Source organism: Aythya ferina (genome assembly GCF_964211825.1).
Source record: "Aythya ferina genome assembly, contig: HAP1_SCAFFOLD_136, whole genome shotgun sequence".
Classification (NCBI taxonomy): domain Eukaryota; kingdom Metazoa; phylum Chordata; class Aves; order Anseriformes; family Anatidae; genus Aythya; species Aythya ferina.
The window spans coordinates 245,509-266,312 of record NW_028181389.1 but is presented as its reverse complement, the minus strand read 5'-3'; the positions used below and the strand labels follow the sequence as shown (position 1 = coordinate 266,312).

Below are 20,804 nucleotides of genomic sequence, written 5' to 3'. Positions count from 1 at the left end.
TGCCCCTGCGCTGGAATCTTCAGTTTTACCGTGCCCTTCAGCCTCGGCTTTGGCTTGAGGTTCGCGTCTCTGAAGAGCTTTCTCACGACGGATTTCCTCCAGTGTTTTCACATGGATCTCTCCCATCGGCTTAGCAGCCTTCCCTGTCATCATCAAGAAATGAGGAGAAGCACCAACATTTAAAGAGAGTCCAGCAATATTTTAAGTCTCCAAAATTTGTCAGAGCACTAAGGAAAACTCATCTTGAGCGTTCCCAATAATGCATCTTAGAACAATATCCTTAGAACAACATTCTCCTCCTCCTCTGAGCCACTTGTATTTTGAAGACCAGCCCTATCCAGAGAGAACTGCTACACAGAAATGCTGCTTTACTTTATTACTTTTTCAGACTGCATTTCAAATTCCTGCTCCTGGCAGTGGTTCTATTCTAATTGTACGTAACGGTTCACAGAAGCAGCTAAAAACCTCGACAAGGCACAAGTAGAAAATAAACACACACCTAGAGACAGAGTTCTGATAGTGGCTGTCAGAAGAGCTTCAGCACTCAACCAAGAGGCGTCAGTTCTTTGTTTTCGTTTAAATTAGTTTGTAGGGATGTATGAAAGCAGTCCAAGTTCGTGGAAAGGACGGAGGAGAAAGCATATTTAAGATCTAGCTGTTACCTCTCTCAGTACTGGTCTGTTTAGGAGGTAATCCCAGCCTGTCCTTCAGAGACTTGGGAACTCGAACTGCAAAACAGAAAAAGAACGAATTAGGGAGGCTGCATAATGTCAACTTCAGGTTCACATTTCAAAACAAGACAGGAAAGGTAGCTTTGAATCCCAGTGATTACGACCTCAGCCAACATGCAAAAAGAAACATCACTGGAAAAGGACAAACAGAAAGACTAAATACGAAACCCAGGAATCCAATCCAGATGCCCGTTTAGTACCTGTCTCTCTCTTGGGTGCTTTGTCAGCATTTCCCGGAGCCTCTACCTTCTTCCCCAGCCTTTCAGCAAGGCTGCGCTTCACTGGAAGGCTGCCTACATCATCTTCAGAGAAAACAAGGAATATTGTAAGAACTTTTCTTTGCAGGAAGGTTTGAGAACAGTCAACAATAAGCTTCTCTTTTTCAAGCATATTTTCATAGAATTGCCTTTCAGCTGCTAAATGATTTTTTTTTTTTTTTTCCATTTCTGCCGTCAACACAGATCTCCACTGCAATGTATTTTCCTTTCATACATCACAAATACTCTTTAATGCAGTCATATATAGAAGGCAGCACCTACGTAACAGCTCGTAAAAAGTTCTCACCCGCGGAGGCTTTCCGTTTTCCTTGTCTATCAGCAAGATCTACTCGAACCACAGGTTCCTCCCCTAAAACAAAAGGGAATTTTTTTTTCTATTTCACAGAAACCAGTAGCCAACAGAAATATTATCCTGTTAGCCCATGTCCAAAAAACCCTAGTCAGACACTGTTTTGACAGCTAGACCACACAAACTCATATTTTAACTATAATTAACATGGAAAAAAAATATTAATAGTCTCAGTGCTTGCTTCAAATTCCAGCTGAGATAGTAGAGAGTGAATCTGAGTCTGCTTGACACCTATACTTTGTGCAGAACAAAGCTGCATAAGCAAGCAGAATATTCTTAGGTGCAAATGCTGAGAAATATTCCTTTCTAAGGTGAATGTCTACGAGTAAAAGTACTTCCACACTTTTTTCCCTTTAAAAGGCATTTGCACAGCTCTAAACAATTTATACACAAACACCTGTCATACTGTGTCCACACCTGCCACTGTACGCCTCTTTAATGCTTCAGAAATTGCTTCTTATATAGCACTGGCTTCTACAGCTCGCTCTTCTCGTTACTCTTCTGTTTTTCAGTTACCCCCCTATTGGCATACTGACACTTTTTTTTTTCTCCTGCCACTGCACTTAACCTGAGCACCAAATCTTTCCAGTACAACCAGGGACTTTAAGCATAAAAGCACGTTTTGAACAGAAGGCAGCACCAGAAGGCTAACATGGGTGAATTGTTTTAATTATTGCTTAACCCTCCAGTTTAGGAGTAATGAAATCAAAACAAAAGCATTCATTATTACCTTTCTTGGAAGACACTGTCACAGTTCTCACCACTGTCCGGACATTTTCCTCTTCTGGAGCAGGAAAAATCATAGAATCAACGGGACGAAGAGAAGATCTTGAAGAACCTTCTGTTCAGAGCAACCAAAACATAAGGAAGTTTACCCAACGTAAAAAACTATCACAAAGAACAAAAAACTTTAAATGATTTGTTACTGTCAAAAATACAGCAAGCAGAGCATGTAAAGAAGAGAGGTGACTAATTTGCCTCTGGTTGCCCTTTGGACTCCCATTTAGAATACCAGCTGGCTGAGAATCAGGTTGCTTTATGCCCCCAGCTAAAAATGGAAGTCTGTCCCTCAAGCAGCTCCCAGTCACCATCACCTGCCGTGAACAGGATAAGAAAGTAGGCAATATTAACTCACCACCGTGTCTCTTATTTTTTTCCTTCATCTTCTGCCATTTGATTTCCTCAAGTGTTTTTATTCCAAAATTCAGATTGCCCTCTGAAAACAGGAAACAGTTCATGAGACAGGCTTAGAGGCACTCACTGAGGACCACAGGTCCTCAGGCTTCTTAGCGCTCAGGAACTTTCTGAAGTATTTCGAATAAAGCCTGTCAACACTCCTCACAAGTGAAAGAGCCATAGAACCAATGGCATTTTGCCCCTCCTTTCATCCTTCAGGGTTCAAAATGTAGTTTTAATTTTAATCCATTTACACAATATTAGATCCCTCTATCGTTAGATATGGCTTATCAACAGTGGTTGCAAGGCTGCACGTGCAGCCATTTAAACTCCATGCTGTGGCCCTGTTTTGTTCTCCAAAAGTAAAGAAAAGGAGTTCACCTTTCTGACCCAATGGGCACATGATGGTATTAATGGCAGAAATGAGATCATGGAAATAACCGACTCCATTCAGCACCCCTACATTTTGTTGTGTTTTTACACCACGCTGCTTTTGACTTAACTGTCAAGTTCTTCTGATTTATCCTACTAAGGTGCTGGCATACCTTGTTTAGTAGTAATAGAACTGCCTTTCCGAGTGGAAATCACCCGTAATCCATTTTTGCCTTCCGCAGCTGGATGCTGGACGGGAGTTTTAGTTTCTTCTCCTTCCTCAGAAAGTTGGTCTGAAGGGGAAAAATCGATTCAGTTATGCATAGACCAGGTTGGTCATGATTACGTAGCTCATGCAGTGACACTTCAGCCCATGGTTCATATAAAAAACTTTGTTGCTGTTTTGTTTTGTTTGTTTGTTTGTTTGTTTGTTTGTTTGTTTTTAAACAGCTACACTGACCTGATGAACTCCTAAGTAGAATACACTAGGACAAAACATCTAGGACTCTAGATTCTCTCTGCAGCTTTAACTACTACACAACACATTGCTCTTCAGACAGAAAAAAGAAATTTCCTTCCTAGTTTCACATAGAACTTTACACAAAAGACCAGCTAAAGCCAGGAGTGGTTCTAAGCTTTCCTCCAACGTTTCAGCTTCTGTCCACTGACTGCCAGACAAAGCCACCAGGGACCTGGCCAGACTGCCTGCCCTATCGCTAGTCAGACCTCAGGTCATCTGTGATTTATACACTCATTTACAGCACAGATTCCTTCCAAGAACCAAAGATTTAACACATTCATTTACAGCACAAATTCCTTCCAAGAACCAAAACATGCTCACCATCATCATCTTCATCATCATCTGCAGCATTGATTACAACTGGAGGGTGTGTAGGGCTTGGGACATTTTCAGAGTTTTCCACTTTCGTCACCCCCTTAGCTGTGGAGAGGGATTTGACTGGACAGAAAGTTTGTTTTGCTGCAGTGACATCTGAGCCACTTTCAGATCATCGTCCGCGCACTCAGGCGGACTTGGCAGTGTAGCTAGAGGAAGAGGAGGATCATCGGTAATATGGCAGTTTAAAACTTTGACCACAATGCAAAGAGATGGTAGCAAAGGCAGATAACCCGCACAGACAACGAATTCAGCATCTCCTTTTGCCCATCCCATCACTGCTTACACCGTGAACAATGATTTCCCTTCCAACAACAACACATCTCCCTACCACCCAGCAAAAGCGGAAACAACAGGAAGCAAACTGCAAGGCAAACATCACACAAAGCAAAGAGAAGCTGAGCACGAAAGCAGAAAACAAACACCAGCAGTACACTCGGTGCAGTACACCTATGACTGCAGACCTTTTCCTGCCCTCACAAATGAACAGTTACCTGACGCCCCCTACAGGATTGGCACCCACTAAGTAATACTCAAAATTAATTCTTCAGCGCTTAAAGAAAAAGGACCTAAACTCACTCTTGCTTGGTGGTAAGAATTGTCCATCGATGTAACGTCCCTTTGCATGATGAAAAGCACAGTTGGCTTTCTGACAGCCTCCCGGCTGGTTCTCCCAGTAGCAAGGAATCTCACTGCGCTTTTTCTGAAGACAGAAAGAAAGAAAAGCTCGTGATAACATGCACCTGAGGCTTGCAAAGAGATGCACAGCTCCAGATCGTGACAGCTGTCACAACACAGTGCTGAAACAGCATTCCAAAGGTCAGTTTCTCAGTTAAGTGTAGTATTTCTGGGCATATTCACAAAGTTTGCATAAGCTGTAACCACTATGCACATTTAGTTTGGTCATCACTCAGTTTGAGAAGACAGGCACTCTCAGACATCACTTGAGGGTGGCTTAAACTAATACACCTAGGATTATACTAGGATTATTCAGAGGGAAAAAGAACATCTGAAATTGCCTAGGTTAACCCTGTCTAGAACTACTTCTTGGAGACTTAGTTCTGCTGCACCTTTAACTTTCCCCACTTCCTACCCCAGGCAGCTACAACAGCGTTATCTGAAGGACTGTGGGTCAGAAGACACCTGATAGTTCATTATCAAGCCTGCTCCCATGAGGATAGAACAGCCTGTTTATTACCCCCCTGCTCCAGCACGTTTTAGCAGTCTATTTAACAGCTATTCTGCATCTCTTGAGAAAACTGTCAGCATCTAATAAAAAAAAATAAACAAATATCTTGCTAAGACATACCTAAGGCATTGATTTTATTTCCCTCTGCTTCCTCCCACCCCCTCTCTTGGTAACAGAAACCAGTATGATTTTGAAGCAAACAAATCTATCCTGCAAAAGCGCAATCAGTACACCTACGGCACTGAAAAATGCTTTTGTGGATTTATTTTGAGAACACATTGTTAGGCACTCACGTCAATTTCCATGTGTCTGAATCGGCAGACATTCCTGAAACAACGACCCTCCTGCCACAGCTTGCAGACCGTCTCATTGCCCAGAGCAGCTTCGCAGTGGCGGTAGGCACATTTGTCTCCCTGGAACCAAAAGGAAACCAACAAGGAAAATAGAGTACAGCCTCAAAAATGGCCATGCTGCTGCCTAATGGTGCTACAACTGAATTCACAATCTATCTGGTTCTCAAGTTAACCAAAGACCAGTGTGCTTCCTCCTCCTAATCTACTCCTTCCTGAAAAAAAGGGGGAAAAAAAGCAAAGCAAAGGAAAGCCAGCCATACCTTGCTACAGGTAGAATAGAAATAGAAGTAGCAATCGTCTCCTTGTTTAGACATGCCGACGAGTTCTGCTAACAAGCTCGGGTTCTCTCCACAGGGACTTCCTCTGCTCTTGGAGAGAGCTGTCTTCACCCTTGCTTGGGCTGAAAGTCTTCTACTGGCTTGTGATCAGTGAAATCTTCTTTTTAAAAGTAACCCGAAAGAAAGTAACAAGTGAAAAATAATGAGGAACAAACATTTTTCCAGCTTTCTTCAGTTAATCAAATCAAGTTATCAGTCTCTCAAAGAGAGCAAAGCCTTGAAATCAGCTGTTACATGAACTAACTAAATATTAAAGTTCTGTAAAGCTGCCAGGAGCTTTGTCAGCAAGCGTTCTCTTCCACATCCTCAATAATATGACCTGGAGCACATCTGGAAGCCTGAAAACGGAGTCACTCCTTAAAAAACCACCTGATGATACATGCAAGTCAATAATCAACTATGGCTACAAATAACTTCTCTAGAACACAGTTAGGACGCATTAAACAGCACGTTCCAGGCCCTGTGGGTCTTCGATTTCACCTACCTGGACAACCTCAGCAAAGTTATCGATCTTCAAAGGCTTCCAGTTAACTGCTCCTGTAGGCCGAACCAAGACTGAATCCGTGAATTAATAATAAAGGGGTAGGAAGAATTTTCCTCCTCACTTTGCCAAGGGAACCTCTCATCCACAATTCAAACATAGGATGCGCTTTTAAACAGCTTATAACTAAGAGAGGAAGCAAGTCCATTTGAATGCTTTCTCAGACTGGATGCAGCCACGGTTAGTTAGCTCTTCAAAAAAATAAAAAACAAAAACCAAAACAAAACAAAAACAAAAAAAAAACAGCGCATTTAGAGATGAACTCGTGATTCAAAGTGGCTGCAAAAATGAGGCTCCATCTTCCACAGCCGGACAATTTAACTTTTTTTTTCTTTTTTTTTTTTTTAATTTAAAATTCAGCATGTTCCAATCTCTGGTCTTCAAGATTTCTTCACCTATTAAGAAAACACAAAAACCTTTCCCCGTCTTTATTACCTGTACAGCAAAAAACATACCAGTGCATCTAAATCCACAGATGTGCATACGCATACACACATCTGTGTTTATACACACACGAGGAGGGAGTGAGAGAAAGTTAGCGAGAGCGACACTGAAAATCAGAATTTTTGCCTTTTCGACACAGAGAGCGCGTAAAAATTCTCTCATTTTGAGGGAACTAGAAAAAAATGGAGGCTCTGCAAAAGATTTTGATGAGTATGCCTTCGAGGCCGATGCTTTGTAACATGAGGGATCTGGGGGCCAGCACACAAATATGCATACGGATGTACATGCATACAGGATAAACATATCTATACACACAAGCGTGCACAGTAGATGTTGTATGATCTCCATATCGAGAACAACTCGTAGCCCTGATCAGACATGTAGAGTTGCAATCAATTAACAGCAGCAAGACAGCAGATCAAGGGTACAGCAAGCTTTGAGAGGCAGGGGAATGCTCACTTTGCCAGTGGCACGGCTGCATGATACCAAGGATTTTGAATTACTTTGATTTTTTGGAAGCAATTTGGTTTTTCTTTCTGCGCTGTAGCTGTGGTGGTTTTACCGTGCTGGGCAGCTAAACCCCACAACCGCTCTCTCACTCCCCCTCCTTTAGATGAGGAGGGGGAGAAGTAAAGCAAAGAACAACTCACGGGTTGAGATAAGGATAATTTAATTAAAGGGAAAAAATTATAATAATTAAATAAAGACTACCATGAACTAAACAATTTAACTAAGGGGAAATAAAAAGGGAAAGGGGAGGGGAAAAGGAAAAATAAAAAGAAGGGAGGAAAACAAACAAACAAAATAAATGAAGGCTATATGGAAGTGCAGAGGAAAGAAATTACTCTCTACTTCCCACAAATGAGCCATGATTGACCACGTCCTTGAAGCAAGGCCTCAACGCACGCAGCCGGTGTTCGAGAGGAGGACCGACGTTTTCCCAACGAGAGCCCACCCCTCCCCTCTTCTTCCTGTTTCCACCTTTTATTGCTGAGTGGGACATCACATGGTATGGAATATCCCTTTGATTGGTTTAGGTCAGCTGCCCTAGTGATGTTTCTCTCCTCACCTTTTTGCCCACCCCCTAGGAGGGTTAGAGAAAGGCCCAATGCTGTGCCACTGCTGCTCAGCAGTACACACAACACTGGTGTGATAACACTGCTGTTCCAGCTACAAGTACAGAGTACGGCACTGTATGGGCTGCTGCAGGGAAAGTAAACATTCCAGCCAGACCCAGTACAGTAGCAAATACCACAGGTTTGCCATCACGTGCTGTTCCCTAATCCATATATCCATCATCAGCCATTGCTGCAGGATCATGAAAGGTTAGAGAAGACGACTTAGGTCCAATTTAACAGCCAATGAGTTTTCGATGAGCAGAGCTGCAACAGATTTTATTTCGCCACAAGCATTTTTTTTTCTTTTTTTCTGATATGAAGTCAGAAATTTTGATTTTTTTTTTTTTTAAAGACACTAAATGTCACAAAACCTGCAACCAGACCAGATAAAGTTCAATTCAGAGTGATTCTGAATCCTTTCATTAAAACGCTGCACATTTCTGTGCAAATTATTTCTGACTCTTCTGGACAAAAGTGGATGAAATAGTTCTTACAAATTAATAATAAAAGGTTGGAAGCTTTTACTCACACAAACACTAGTGAATTTTCCAGGAAATATTGTTTTGGCAGGGAATTTTCCCAAATCTAAAATAAAGAGAGGAAAAGTTGGGTTCTCATATTAGTTACTGCTTTTGACTGCTGGACAAAGGGAATAAAAACAGTAGTTAAGTGCAAGGTTTCCTTCTCTTCTTTAGTATGGGTAGGAATCGTCACTTCGGACCTTTAGCACCTTCAGAAACACACCCAGTGCCATGCAGGTTCCTCTGCAGCTACTTCTAACAATTACTGGTGCTCCTTAGCATGGAAGTTTGACTCAAAACACTCTCCAGATTTAGCTCTTTTGACTGCCCAAGGAGCTCATCATTTTGCTTGTTGCCTTCCATTTTCCTGAACACACCGGGAACGCTGTTCAGAATCTGAATGGATCTGGTCTAAGGAATGGGAAGAAAGCAAAACCAACGATACCTTGCAGTATTCCAAATTCCAAAAAAGCAGTCTCATTTTAAAAAGGACCTCAAAAGCTTTTTTTTTTTTTTTAAACTGACATCTGCCAACATAGCAATCCAAGCGCTAAACCAACTGAAGTTGCCCCTGAAAGCCTGAATAAAAATGAGTAACTCTGGTGCACTCAGCAGGTCTGTAATAGAAGTTGGTAAGGGTTTTAGATTTCTTTTTTTTTTGCTCCAGGGTGCTGGTAAAATTTTTGCATTAAGAGATTTTGAACCTTTTGTACCAAAGAATTAGAGATGCGCTACAGTGCCAGTAGCTGGGGGTCTGGAAATACACACCAACAAGTGTCATAAGCTTTGCCTTTGCTGAAGGAAGATGAATAGTACAAAGAAAATCTGTCTAGTTTGTTTTACAGGCTTGTCTTTCTCAGTACGGAACAAACTGACCTCCCTGGTCTAACTTTGCAGTGCCTATTCTGCCTTTGTCCTGCAGAGAAGAGCAAGAAAGGAACAAATCTATTTTTGCACCCCAAAAACGCATTAGAGGAGGATTATCACACCCACCTAAGGGTACTTCCTTGTTTGTTTATAAAGCACAAAGCATTTCTCTTGGACAGTCTCTGTTGCTGGCCTCTTTTGTGCCTTCCATTTATAATAAAGATATTAAGATGCTTACCCCTTGCTTGTTTTTTTTTTTTTTTATTTGTTTGTTTGTTTTTGTTTTTTTTAAAGAACAGTGGAAGTGGAGAGTCGGATGACAAGCAAGAACAAACACTAGAAACTCCTTGTTCTGCCCCTGCTTTTTAATCACCCAGCATCACCCCGGCTGCAAAACAGCCTCTGCTGATTTACCTGCTTGTTAAAGCACCCCACAGGCTGCAAGTGCGGTGTGCTAGGTGTCAAGTTATATTTAACGGTGCACACGTAACCATTCATCTTCCCACAGTCGAAGCACAGAACAGCCTCTTGCTAACACAACTCATCCCTGCTGCTGCAAGAAACCTCATGGCCTGCAGGAAAACCTCAAGCTAAGAGTTCCAAAGCAAAAGCAGAAAACGCATCATTTGTACTCTTTCTATTTGAGGGAATTCTAGCTGCTAAATGCTGCCTACATCTGAGGGCACGTTCTGAGGCTGCCGGGAAGGACACTCAACACCCACTGACAGCAGGAGTGCAAAGATGCCAGCCAAGAAGGCAAAGGTTAGAGCTGAACGCTGCCTCAGCTTCCTCCAGCAGCCAGCTGGGGGTCACCTTTCACCACGCTCTCTGAGACTCGGAGCCCCGAGTTACCGCAGCCGCCACGTACAGCTGCTCCTTGCTGGCCCAAACTATTTGAACAGTCTTCAGACTTCAGGGACCTGTTTTACGACAGCCTCAAGATCAAATTCATCTGTTCCTGAAGGCGCTGATCGTCCTGCTGTTTCTGTAGCTGTCAAAGAACAATCCTGAACTGAGGCACTCGTCTGATCAAACAGTGCTTCGGCACAGATTTGTCTTTAGCTTGACACATCAAGGTGAAGAGGAATCGATTCTTGCAAGCAACCTCTCAAGCAGGGATCTAATAAGGTGACCAAAACGACAGATCTGTTGTGCAGATCTGAGCACGTCACTCTGCAGGGAATCACTTTCAAGCCTAAGATGTTTCACCCATCTCCCTGCCCCAGAGCGACACAAGGAAAGCTCTTAAGCAATTGCTAGCCTCTCCTCAGTGCTCACGAGTCCCAAATCACTAATTTTACAATATATAAACCATGGCAGCTGGCACCTAGATGGCACACGGTGACACTGCACACGTTGGCAGTGCTGTCAGGAGCTGGAAAGTCAGGGGTGAGGGGGTTAAGGGAAAACCACACATCAGTTTAGCAACTTGGCTCCCGTAGGATACTTCCTACGGCAGGAGTTTTAGCAAAGTCCCTCCCTCAGAGGGACCTGCTGGCTAATTAAAACAGGACTTCTGCTGGAGCAGTCAGAAGGCAGCAGGGTATCAGGAGATATCCAGTGGGCATCACCGTCAGCCTGTGGCAGTTTGGGGTCCAGGTATCAGTGGTTATGCGTGGTTTTCTCTGCTTCACTTTCTCCAAAGCTGTGAAAAAATAGTTCTTTTACAGCACTGTACAGTCACACGTTACGGATGGAACCAGCTGCATCAACTTCCAGTACGACGGTGTTGGAAAAAGGTGCCTTTGGTGGTCAGGAGCACAACAGCTCTGGTGAGGTGTTATTTAAGTGTGTTCTTACATCTGAGTTTCCTCATAGCAGTATGTAGCTGAGGGGGTCCAGGTTTCCCAGGTAAGATTGATGTTTTTTCTCCTACCAAGCACCAGCTCAGTATACAAAGCTCTGTTAATAACACCCAAGCGTGTAGATGTTAAACTGAAACTGCTTTTAAACCTATTTGTTGTTACGAAAATAGCTTAATACACCATCTTCACAGGGTAAAAATTCACATGGAAGGACAAAAAAACCCAGAAGCGCTTCCTGAGCTTCAGTTTACCAACAGCACCATCGGATTTAGATCCTGGCCTGGCAGCCAGGATGCAGGGTCTGTAAGCATTGCTGCGATGTGCAAGTGCCAAGGCAGGTTTCTGGCCTGCCCTGAATAAAATACCTTTTTTTTTTAATACAAACAGCGTGCCAGGTACGCTGTAATGCCAATGTGCCAGCTCAATAGAGGATGTCAAACAACAGAGGCGTTTATCCTAATTTCTGGAATGAAAACACTTTTAACAGCATTCTTTTCATGAAGAAAACCCTCTCTATCTTCTCCAATGCTCCAGGATCTGCTGCAGCTGCAGCAGCCGCGCTGGTACAACCCACATCTTTGCCAAATCTTTTCAATAATTGTGCTTTACCTCGGCAATGTTGAGGTCACTCCTCTTCCTCCTCCAGCTGAGCAAGCAGCTCGCTGGCTCTGCCACACCGCAGGTGCGGAAGCGAAAGCTGGGAACACAGGAGTCAAACTCTCAGTGCTCACAAAGCCACCAGGGCAGAGGGCTGACACAGAGGCACCCCGGATCCGCTCTCCCTCCCCGCTGCGAGGCTCGCAGCAGCCCCAACCCGAAGCACACACAATGCTTCGCATGGTGATGTCACCGCTGATTCTGAGTCCCCACGTGAGGATCTGCTTCACCACTCTCAACGTTGGTGTTGGTTTTTGATTTTTGTTTTTTTTTTTTTTCTTTTAAACATTCTCAGCTTATGGGAAACCATCAGGTAAACCACAGATCGCTAGGGAAGAAGGCCCACACGAGGGAAGTCCGTGCTTTTCTTCCAGGCAGTGGCACGTGCTTTAACACGCCGCGTTCGACAAAGCAGCTCTCCCCGTTTTGCTCAGTGGCAACAGGCACGACTGCAACGCACACAGGTGTAGGCAGCACCTGCAGGTCCCAAACCCTTAACCCGTTTTTAGAGAGCACCAATTTTTTAAGTAGTGCTTTTCCCTTAATCCATGACCCCTTCTTTCCTTTATTTCTATCGGGTGGCTCTCCTCCATTTTCCTCCTCAGTGTCTGAGCAGACACTGGGAATCGTTTCCGGAGGAAGGGCACGGCTGAAGCTCCTCCATCTACTCTCCGAGAAAAGAGAGTATGTTAAAGAATACATCTTTCCTTTCTTTTCCCTTTTTTAAATACAATTTCTGAAATCAACGCTGCGGCCTGGCAGCAAATACCTACGGGACTAAAGGTGATTCCTCATCCCCACTGTAACGTTGTAGTTAACCTCCCAACGAACCCATCTCCCCAGGAAGCGGCCATTTGAGATGGGAAGGGGCAGAGCAAGAGGAAGCTCTCCTTAGCCTAGCTCTTCCCCCAACACCACCTCGCCACCCAGCACCAAATTCAATTCACCTGCTCCGCCCGATCACTCGAACGGGCGTCCGACGCTGGCACACGCCGCAGCGGTGGTTCTGACGTGCCTTAAATCACCTCTCCGCAGAATATCTCGGGTCTGTACGCTCAAATAACGCAGTATTTGAGAAATAACGCCCAGAGCTCACACTCTGAGTGCAGCCCAACAGCACCGAAGCACCGGTAGGCTAAACATTCCAAACCTGGCAACAAGGCTGACCCAAGCAACAGCACGGAACCCTTCTGCACCTTCAGCGTGGACATCAGCGTAAGGAAACACAGACCTCCTCGATCCAAATTTTAAGCGAGAAACGCAAAAGGTCACCCAACCGGCTTGTTTTCAGCAAGCTAAAGGAGAAATTAAGGCGACAACCGGGTGCATCCAGAGTTAGTCAGATCCTGAAGGCAGTTCCTTGGGGGAACGGAGGAGCAACGCGCCAGATGAGGGCTGCCTTACAGCGCACCCCTTAGAGGCACTGCTACGGAAGGAAGGCAGAAGGTTGGAACTCGAAAGAACTAGCAAGGCGCCCGTTAAGGGGGAAATCTTTCATTTTTTTTATCAGCAGAACCTCCCCTCTCCCTCCCCCCCCCCCCCCCCCCCCCCCCCATGAAGGCAGACCGGGGACTCTTTGCTTCCTTAGGGAGAGGGCAGGGACGGGGCAGGGTGGTGGGACAGATGGCCAGAGGTTCGGATGGACGGACAGACAGCCGGACAGAGGGCCCAGCAAGGCCTGACGAAGGGCTCAGGAGCGGGAGGGAAGGGCAGGGCGAGGGGAAAGGCAGAGAAGTACAAATCTCTTTTTCCTTGTGATAACTTTTCTTGACCAAAAAACACGATTGTGAATGAGGCAAAATGAAAGATGTAACATGGGGACGTGCGGATACTCACGATGATGCAGCCTTCTATCCGCATGTTCACCTGCTCATAGAGCCACACCTGGATCCTCGACCTCTGCAGAACGAAGGAGGAGAGTAAGTCGGGCCACAAACACTGAGCACTTTTGTTCTCTCATGTGTTCAGAAATACCTGCTAGCCACAGCCACGACAGCTCCCAAACGCTCCGAGGAGCAACTCTCAGGGGCAGTTCCAATGTGCAATCTGACATTTGAGCGTTATACCATCGGGTGAATACTACACGTTTGGTGAAGAACACGTTTCCAGTCACAAGGGAACACCCCTGCACGCCCGGCTACACGAGGGGGAAATGCCGGGCTCCTTGTGCCCACCAGCACACCGCACAGCTCTCCATCCCCCACAAACCCGTCCCGGGACACAGCCAGGAGCCGAAAACTCACCGAGGGGAATCCCCAGACCCTCCCCACTCCCCCCACACTCCCCAAATCCCCATCCCCGCCCCCTCCCCGCGGTACTCACGTTCTGCAGGTAGCGGAAGATGAGGTTCTGGGGCGCTGCGTTAAGGGCTCAGCACGGGGACGACAGTTCCGGGCTCGGGACAAGGCCCCAAACCCCACAGCGAGGCCTCAGGGCCCCGCGACAAGGCCTCAAGGCCCGGGCCGAGCCCCCTGAGGTCCGAGCCGCCCCCCACCCACCTCCCCGGCACCCCCCAGCCGCAGGAAGGATACGATGGGCTGCACCATCACCTTCTGCACCTTCTGGCCCTGCCCGCGGTACGCCATGGCTGCTGCCGCCTCGCCGCTCCCGCTCCCAGCACCGCAGCCAGAAGAGGCGAAGGCTGATGGTAGAACAGGGCTTCTTGGGGTGAAGGGAAAGCGAGGGCAGGTGGGCGCAGTCTCTGAGCTCTCCTCCTCCTGAGTTTGCTTTTTCTCCCCCATTTCTGAGCCGCCAGAAGTCCCCGTGAAGTCCTTCGGCACGATGAAGGCCTGCGTGAGCTCCAGCAGCAGTTTCGTCGGCGGAGGTTTTCCCTGGTGGGGCCGGGGCGTCACAGCACACACACACACACACACACAGAGACGCGTGGTTTTGTCCAAACATTAAGTATTTACAACAAATTCGACAAGCGCTTTTCCTCTGCCAGCAGCAAATGCCTGAGGGCCCCCACAGCTTCACAAATCATAGCGGGAAGTGCCTACCGTGCCGCGAAAAGTTCGGAAAATAATTCAAAATTGATCTGCTAGGGGAAAAAAAACGATGGCTGGTGGCAGGGTACACAATACACCCGAATCTCAGCTCTGTCCTCCGCAGGGTCAGTGCCCACGCCCAAGTGCGATGCTGATGGCACCCGAACATTTGCTGTAGCAGGCAGCAGAGCCAGCAGCTCAGGGGAGCAACTTTTAAAACCAAGAGGCACTTAAACAACCCTTCATCGACCCTGTGACTGCGGCAGAGTCCCGACTGCTCGCCCCGGAGTCCTCACACAGGCAAAAAGCACCAACCAAAGCCTGGGGGAACTTTGGTATAGCACAAGAGAAGGGAGTGGGGGTAGTGGAGCCGCATGGCAGAGCTGCTGCTTTTCACCATTTGATCCTCCCTGATAATTGAAAGGAAGGCTGGGTGGGCTGACCCCCACCCCCATTCCTGGCAGCAAGTTTGGTCCACAACACACTGGAACAACGATTCTGCTCCCTCCCACCCCTACAGCTTCATCATCTGACACGGGTACAGTCAAAACAATGGCATACACGAGTAAAAGTCAAGAGTTGACATAGTAACTCCAGGATTTGGCTATCAACTGTCCGAGAAATCAGAACACCGAAGCTTCACAATGTGCCCAACATCGAGTTGTGCCAAGGGCGGAGGAAGGAAGAAGCTTTACATTTAAGCCTTCAGAGCATCGCTCCATCAGAAGATCGATTTGCAGCCACCATGGCGTGCCAATGGAGATCTTTCTGTGCCAAAAGAAGTGCTTTGTCCTCTCGATATCGAAGGTAACCACCTATAGTTACAGAATGGATGCACAAGACCTTAACTCTGACCAGCAGGGAAATTTAGGACAACTGAGGGCAGATCCTGCCAATTTCTACCACTTCGGACTGTGCTTTAAGTCTCATTGCAAAGCCTCAGTTAGAAAAAGGATCACCTCGGGGTATCCAACATGAAGAACAGTTTTAATTTTTATTTTTTTTTTAATTATACCCTAGGACTACGCAGTTCAGCTGTCAATCATCTCGGAGAGTTCAAGGAGGAGGTCATCCTCGTCCTTCCCTGGGTCTAAGTCGATTTCGGCTTCCAGTCTGCCTCCTGAGATTTCCCAAAGTAGCTTCTCAAAATCTTCATCCGCAGATAAGGGCACGTTCCCTGTGGAACTCAGCCAGCGTGTCCGTGCCTCTTCTGGCTGGGAAGAAGCTGAGGTCGAGGTCTCGAGATCCATCTCCATCTGCTCCTCAAATCTTTCCGGGCTTCCAAGACGCACTTCAGGTCTTGGGAGAGCAAGAAAGAACAATCAGGATATGCCATTTCTTAACGGGAAATCCTTTTCCTGCAAACCGGCTCTTAAAACTGTAGGCAAGCCCTCCTATGCTTCAATCTTACACAGGGATTGTTATCAATCAACCCAGGGCTACATTTAGAGCCCGATGTGTTACCAGGTACATTTTTCAGTCTGGGGGTTTATCTGTGAAGCCAGGGCACCTGGAGTTGAGGTGGCATTCTTGAGGACCAAAAGGCAGAGGACACTACTCATCATCTATCACCTCACGAGGAAGTAGAACTTCACCTCATCCTCGTTCAGGTATTCAGACAACCCAAGAAGTCACCGGAAAGCTGTGCTGACTTGCAGCATTTCAAGAAAGCCTAATTAAGCAATCCTGCTAGCTGCTAGAAAGTGGTTTCAGGTGACTTATTCCTTTGATGGATTTTGGCTTCAATTATCTCAGAACCCTCATTTTTTCCCACATGTGACAGAACTTATGTTTCCCTGGGGATATACACTGATTAAGAAAAAGAACAAGTTGGGGTTGTCACCTGTTTTGGGGATTTTCTTCAAGTCTGATGGCTGGGACGTGCTCCGGCACGTCTGAAACACCCTAGAAAGCAGCAAAACAGTATTTATGACACATGGGTAAAAGATTCCTTAATAGCTTTTTCCTCCACACTGCTTCTCCTCTGGCATTGCGGAGCCGTGGCCAAAATACAAAACCAAGGTGCTCCTGAAGAAAGTTCACATTCACCTGGAGGTTACTCACGATCTGGTGTCTTTTAAGAACATGGCATTAATGGACAAAATCCCCCACACCAGAGAAATCACAGCATCAGAGTACCGGTTAAAGAGTGCCATTCATCTCATAAATACAGAAGGGTTCTACAAGCATCCTGGAGACAGCTACTGGATTTCTAAGGAAACAGAAGGCCTGCAGAACGTTTGAGTTTTCCACCTTTTCAAATAGAGGAGGGTAGAAATTTAACAAGGGATCCATCGCTGCATTAGCCCCTGGCCTTACCATGGCTGCTTTTCTGGCTGGAGGTCCCATCATGTCAGCATCAAAGGCAGTCTGTAGTTCCACAGCTGCTATGGCAGACGGGTAACTCCCAGGTGCCTTACGTTTCAGTGCCTTCTTCTTGGGGAAAGTGACTTTCCCACGCGAAGGCTTCGCAGATGTCATAAAGTTGGCTAGAGTAAAAGGAAGAGAGAACTGATACAGTCTTGCTCTGCCTCAGGAAAAATCCAGGTTCTCTTAATCATTTCCACAGTCCTTCTACACACTTAAATGCATTTGGCCAGCACAATTACACCGCCATTGCCTGGATTCTCAGGAATCTTTTCCACATAGTAAACTCTGTCTACCAACAAGCCATACAAAGGAACAAAGAAACCGAAGAGCTACAGTAAATAATAATCCAGGACAAGGGAAACCTCAGACACATAGCAATCCTAAGTGCAAGCTAGGTTCACAAATATAGACAGCTTTTATATTTAAAGTCCCGCTCCCGCTAGGAAAGGAAAAAGCAGCAGTTATAGTAGGACAAGAGTGTATGCAACTCTTGTACCAGCTTCCTCTCCCTTGCAGTGATGTCCCACAGTTAAGTTGTTCTACAAAGTCCACATTTGTAGTGTCATTTTCTAGTCTCCCGTTCCTTACCTAACATCTGGCTGGCAGGAAAAGAAACAAACTAAGAAAAAGAAAGTACACCCTTCGCTTCGTAGCACTGCGTGGCAAAATGCACCCAGCCAGAGTTACAGCATGAGAATTGTCATCTTCTGTCTGTATTTCAGAAGACAACCTAAGTAACTCTTAACCTTCAACACTTACTTTTAGCTTCCTGGCCCTGAAATTGAGCTGCCACTTTCCCTGCTGGTTCAGTATTAAAGAAGCCAGCAGTAGATTTGACAGCAGCTTCCTCCTGCCGAAGCTTCTCTTGTTGTTCTCTCTGTTGCCACTTCTCCCACCGTCTCTCTTCAAAGCTCTTCTCTGGACATTTACGAGTTCCACTCTGCCGAGTGGGCTAGAAGGAAAGAAAAGTAGTGCATGAATAGGACAAAAAAAATAAATAAAATCCGTGGAGATTTCGTTAAGAAAATCTGATCAGCAATCCCTCCAAAATGGTCTTGATGTGGAACAGCATATTAATCTCGTTCAGGTTACTGTTGTTTTTTTTTTTTGTTTGTTTGTTTGTTTGTTTTCCCATAAAATTCTGCCTGTAACAAGAGCCATGCTTTACTATGGACGCAGTCTCACATATCTGCAATATCCACTATGGCAAGCTTCTTTAAACAGCTAGGGTGTTCTGCTGTACATCTATTTATCACATTCTTTTTAAGCAGCAGAAAGTCATACAAGTTCCCCTATACAGTATCCACTGACAGATTGATTTCCTTGAACACAGAACTCTGGCCTTCTGTATTAAATCCTTCATGTCTGACAGATCAAGTCAGTAAGAACAAAAAGAATTCCCTCCACGTTAACTGTGTAGATTTCAGCTGGTGCTAACAGGGTTTCTTTCTTGCTGTGGTATAAACAGACTGATTCCAAGTTTGAGGATTACAGAGTTGTCTGGAAATGCTGCTGGCGATAGGATTTAGACTGCACTGCAGCTCCTACCAGCTGCTGAAGGGTAAGAACACACTCAAGAGGGTGGCACACGGTGAGTAACAAAACTTGTCAGAATTATCAGAAATTGTACGAATGTATGTGTGTCTTCACAGAGGACTCACCTGTACATCAGGTCCAGAGGAAAGTTTAGGAAAAGGCCGGTTCAATTCCACTGCCTTCTTTTCTTCTTTTTCAGGTGCTTTAAAAAAAGACAAAAAAAAGTGTTGTCAACGGCAGAAATAAAGAAAGCTGGGTACTTGTTTCCTTTGTGCATTTATTTCCTTGTGTCCCATGAGAGAGAGAGAGAAAGGCTACAATGTGCAAGCCATTCAGCATTTATCCATGAAGCAGATCCTGAGCAAACTGAACTTGCTCAATATGGGAAGCACCTCACTGGGGCAGGCATTAAAGCATCTTATTACCTGTTAGTTTTGTGCTCCATAAAGATTTCTGCTCTGCTGGGGCAGGTCCGGGTTGTGCTGAGGGAGCTGGCACATCTCCTTCACTCTGCTGCATCCGCAGAGCTTTCTCACGCTTTATTTCTTCCAAGGTTTTAACACGCACTTCTCCTTCTGGCTTGACTTTTCCTGCCGGCTCCTTCGCCTGCCCTTTGCTGGGCCCGGACAGAGCGAGCTGCTTCTTGGACTCACCCTGAATTTTGCTCTTGCTATGGCATTCTCCTGCTTTTTTCTTCTCTTCTACCAAGCGATTATTCTTTTTTTCAGACAAGGCTTCAGAGAAAGTTTGCATGCGACCTGCACGAGCAGCTCTTGCCCCTGCGCTGGAATCTTCAGTTTTACCGTGCCCTTCAGCCTCGGCTTTGGCTTGAGGTTCGCGTCTCTGAAGAGCTTTCTCACGACGGATTTCCTCCAGTGTTTTCACATGGATCTCTCCCATCGGCTTAGCAGCCTTCCCTGTCATCATCAAGAAATGAGGAGAAGCACCAACATTTAAAGAGAGTCCAGCAATATTTTAAGTCTCCAAAATTTGTCAGAGCACTAAGGAAAACTCATCTTGAGCGTTCCCAATAATGCATCTTAGAACAATATCCTTAGAACAACATTCTCCTCCTCCTCTGAGCCACTTGTATTTTGAAGACCAGCCCTATCCAGAGAGAACTGCTACACAGAAATGCTGCTTTACTTTATTACTTTTTCAGACTGCATTTCAAATTCCTGCTCCTGGCAGTGGTTCTATTCTAATTGTACGTAACGGTTCACAGAAGCAGCTAAAAACCTCGACAAGGCACAAGTAGAAAATAAACACACACCTAGAGCCAGAGTTCTGATAGTGGCTGTCAGAAGAGCTTCAGCACTCAACCAAGAGGCGTCAGTTCTTTGTTTTCGTTTAAATTAGTTTGTAGGGATGTATGAAAGCAGTCCAAGTTCGTGGAAAGGACGGAGGAGAAAGCATATTTAAGATCTAGCTGTTACCTCTCTCAGTACTGGTCTGTTTAGGAGGTAATCCCAGCCTGTCCTTCAGAGACTTGGGAACTCGAACTGCAAAACAGAAAAAGAACGAATTAGGGAGGCTGCATAATGTCAACTTCAGGTTCACATTTCAAAACAAGACAGGAAAGGTAGCTTTGAATCCCAGTGATTACGACCTCAGCCAACATGCAAAAAGAAACATCACTGGAAAAGGACAAACAGAAAGACTAAATACGAAACCCAGGAATCCAATCCAGATGCCCGTTTAGTACCTGTCTCTCTCTTGGGTGCTTTGTCAGCATTTCCCGGAGCCTCTACCTTCTTCCCCAGCCTTTCAGCAAGGCTGCGCTTCACTGGAAGGCTGCCTACATCATCTTCAGAGAAAACAAGGAATATTGTAAGAACTTTTCTTTGCAGGAAGGTTTGAGAACAGTCAACAATAAGCTTCTCTTTTTCAAGCATATTTTCATAGAATTGCCTTTCAGCTGCTAAATGATTTTTTTTTTTTTTTTTCCATTTCTGCCGTCAACACAGATCTCCACTGCAATGTATTTTCCCTTCATACATCACAAATACTCTTTAATGCAGTCATATATAGAAGGCAGCACCTACGTAACAGCTCGTAAAAAGTTCTCACCCGCGGAGGCTTTCCGTTTTCCTTGTCTATCAGCAAGATCTACTCGAACCACAGGTTCCTCCCCTAAAACAAAAGGGAATTTTTTTTTCTATTTCACAGAAACCAGTAGCCAACAGAAATATTATCCTGTTAGCCCATGTCCAAAAAACCCTAGTCAGACACTGTTTTGACAGCTAGACCACACAAACTCATATTTTAACTATAATT

General features: G+C 45.4%; 1 protein-coding gene and 1 pseudogene across 2 annotated transcripts; both read right to left on the bottom strand.

Moving 5' to 3' along the window:
- Positions 1–2,493: 2,493 nt before the first annotated feature.
- On the bottom strand, positions 2,494–6,218 carry LOC311428765 (zinc finger CCCH domain-containing protein 11A-like; the record flags this gene model as incomplete). The annotated part of the gene is given in 8 exon segments (XM_084540055.1): positions 2,494–2,574; positions 3,080–3,199; positions 3,748–3,837; positions 3,840–3,950; positions 4,381–4,504; positions 5,284–5,403; positions 5,604–5,778; positions 6,166–6,218. Coding segments are annotated over 7 exon segments (700 nt in total), but the record flags the coding sequence as incomplete, so codon positions are not given.
- Positions 6,219–15,652: 9,434 nt separating this feature from the next.
- Positions 15,653–17,376, bottom strand: LOC311428763 (zinc finger CCCH domain-containing protein 11A pseudogene; annotated as a pseudogene). Its single transcript has 3 exons — positions 16,941–17,376; positions 16,465–16,526; positions 15,653–15,920 (listed from the first exon to the last, which is right to left on the bottom strand). The product of its transcript is annotated as a zinc finger CCCH domain-containing protein 11A pseudogene (transcript).
- Between the last annotated feature and the right edge of the window lie 3,428 nt (positions 17,377–20,804).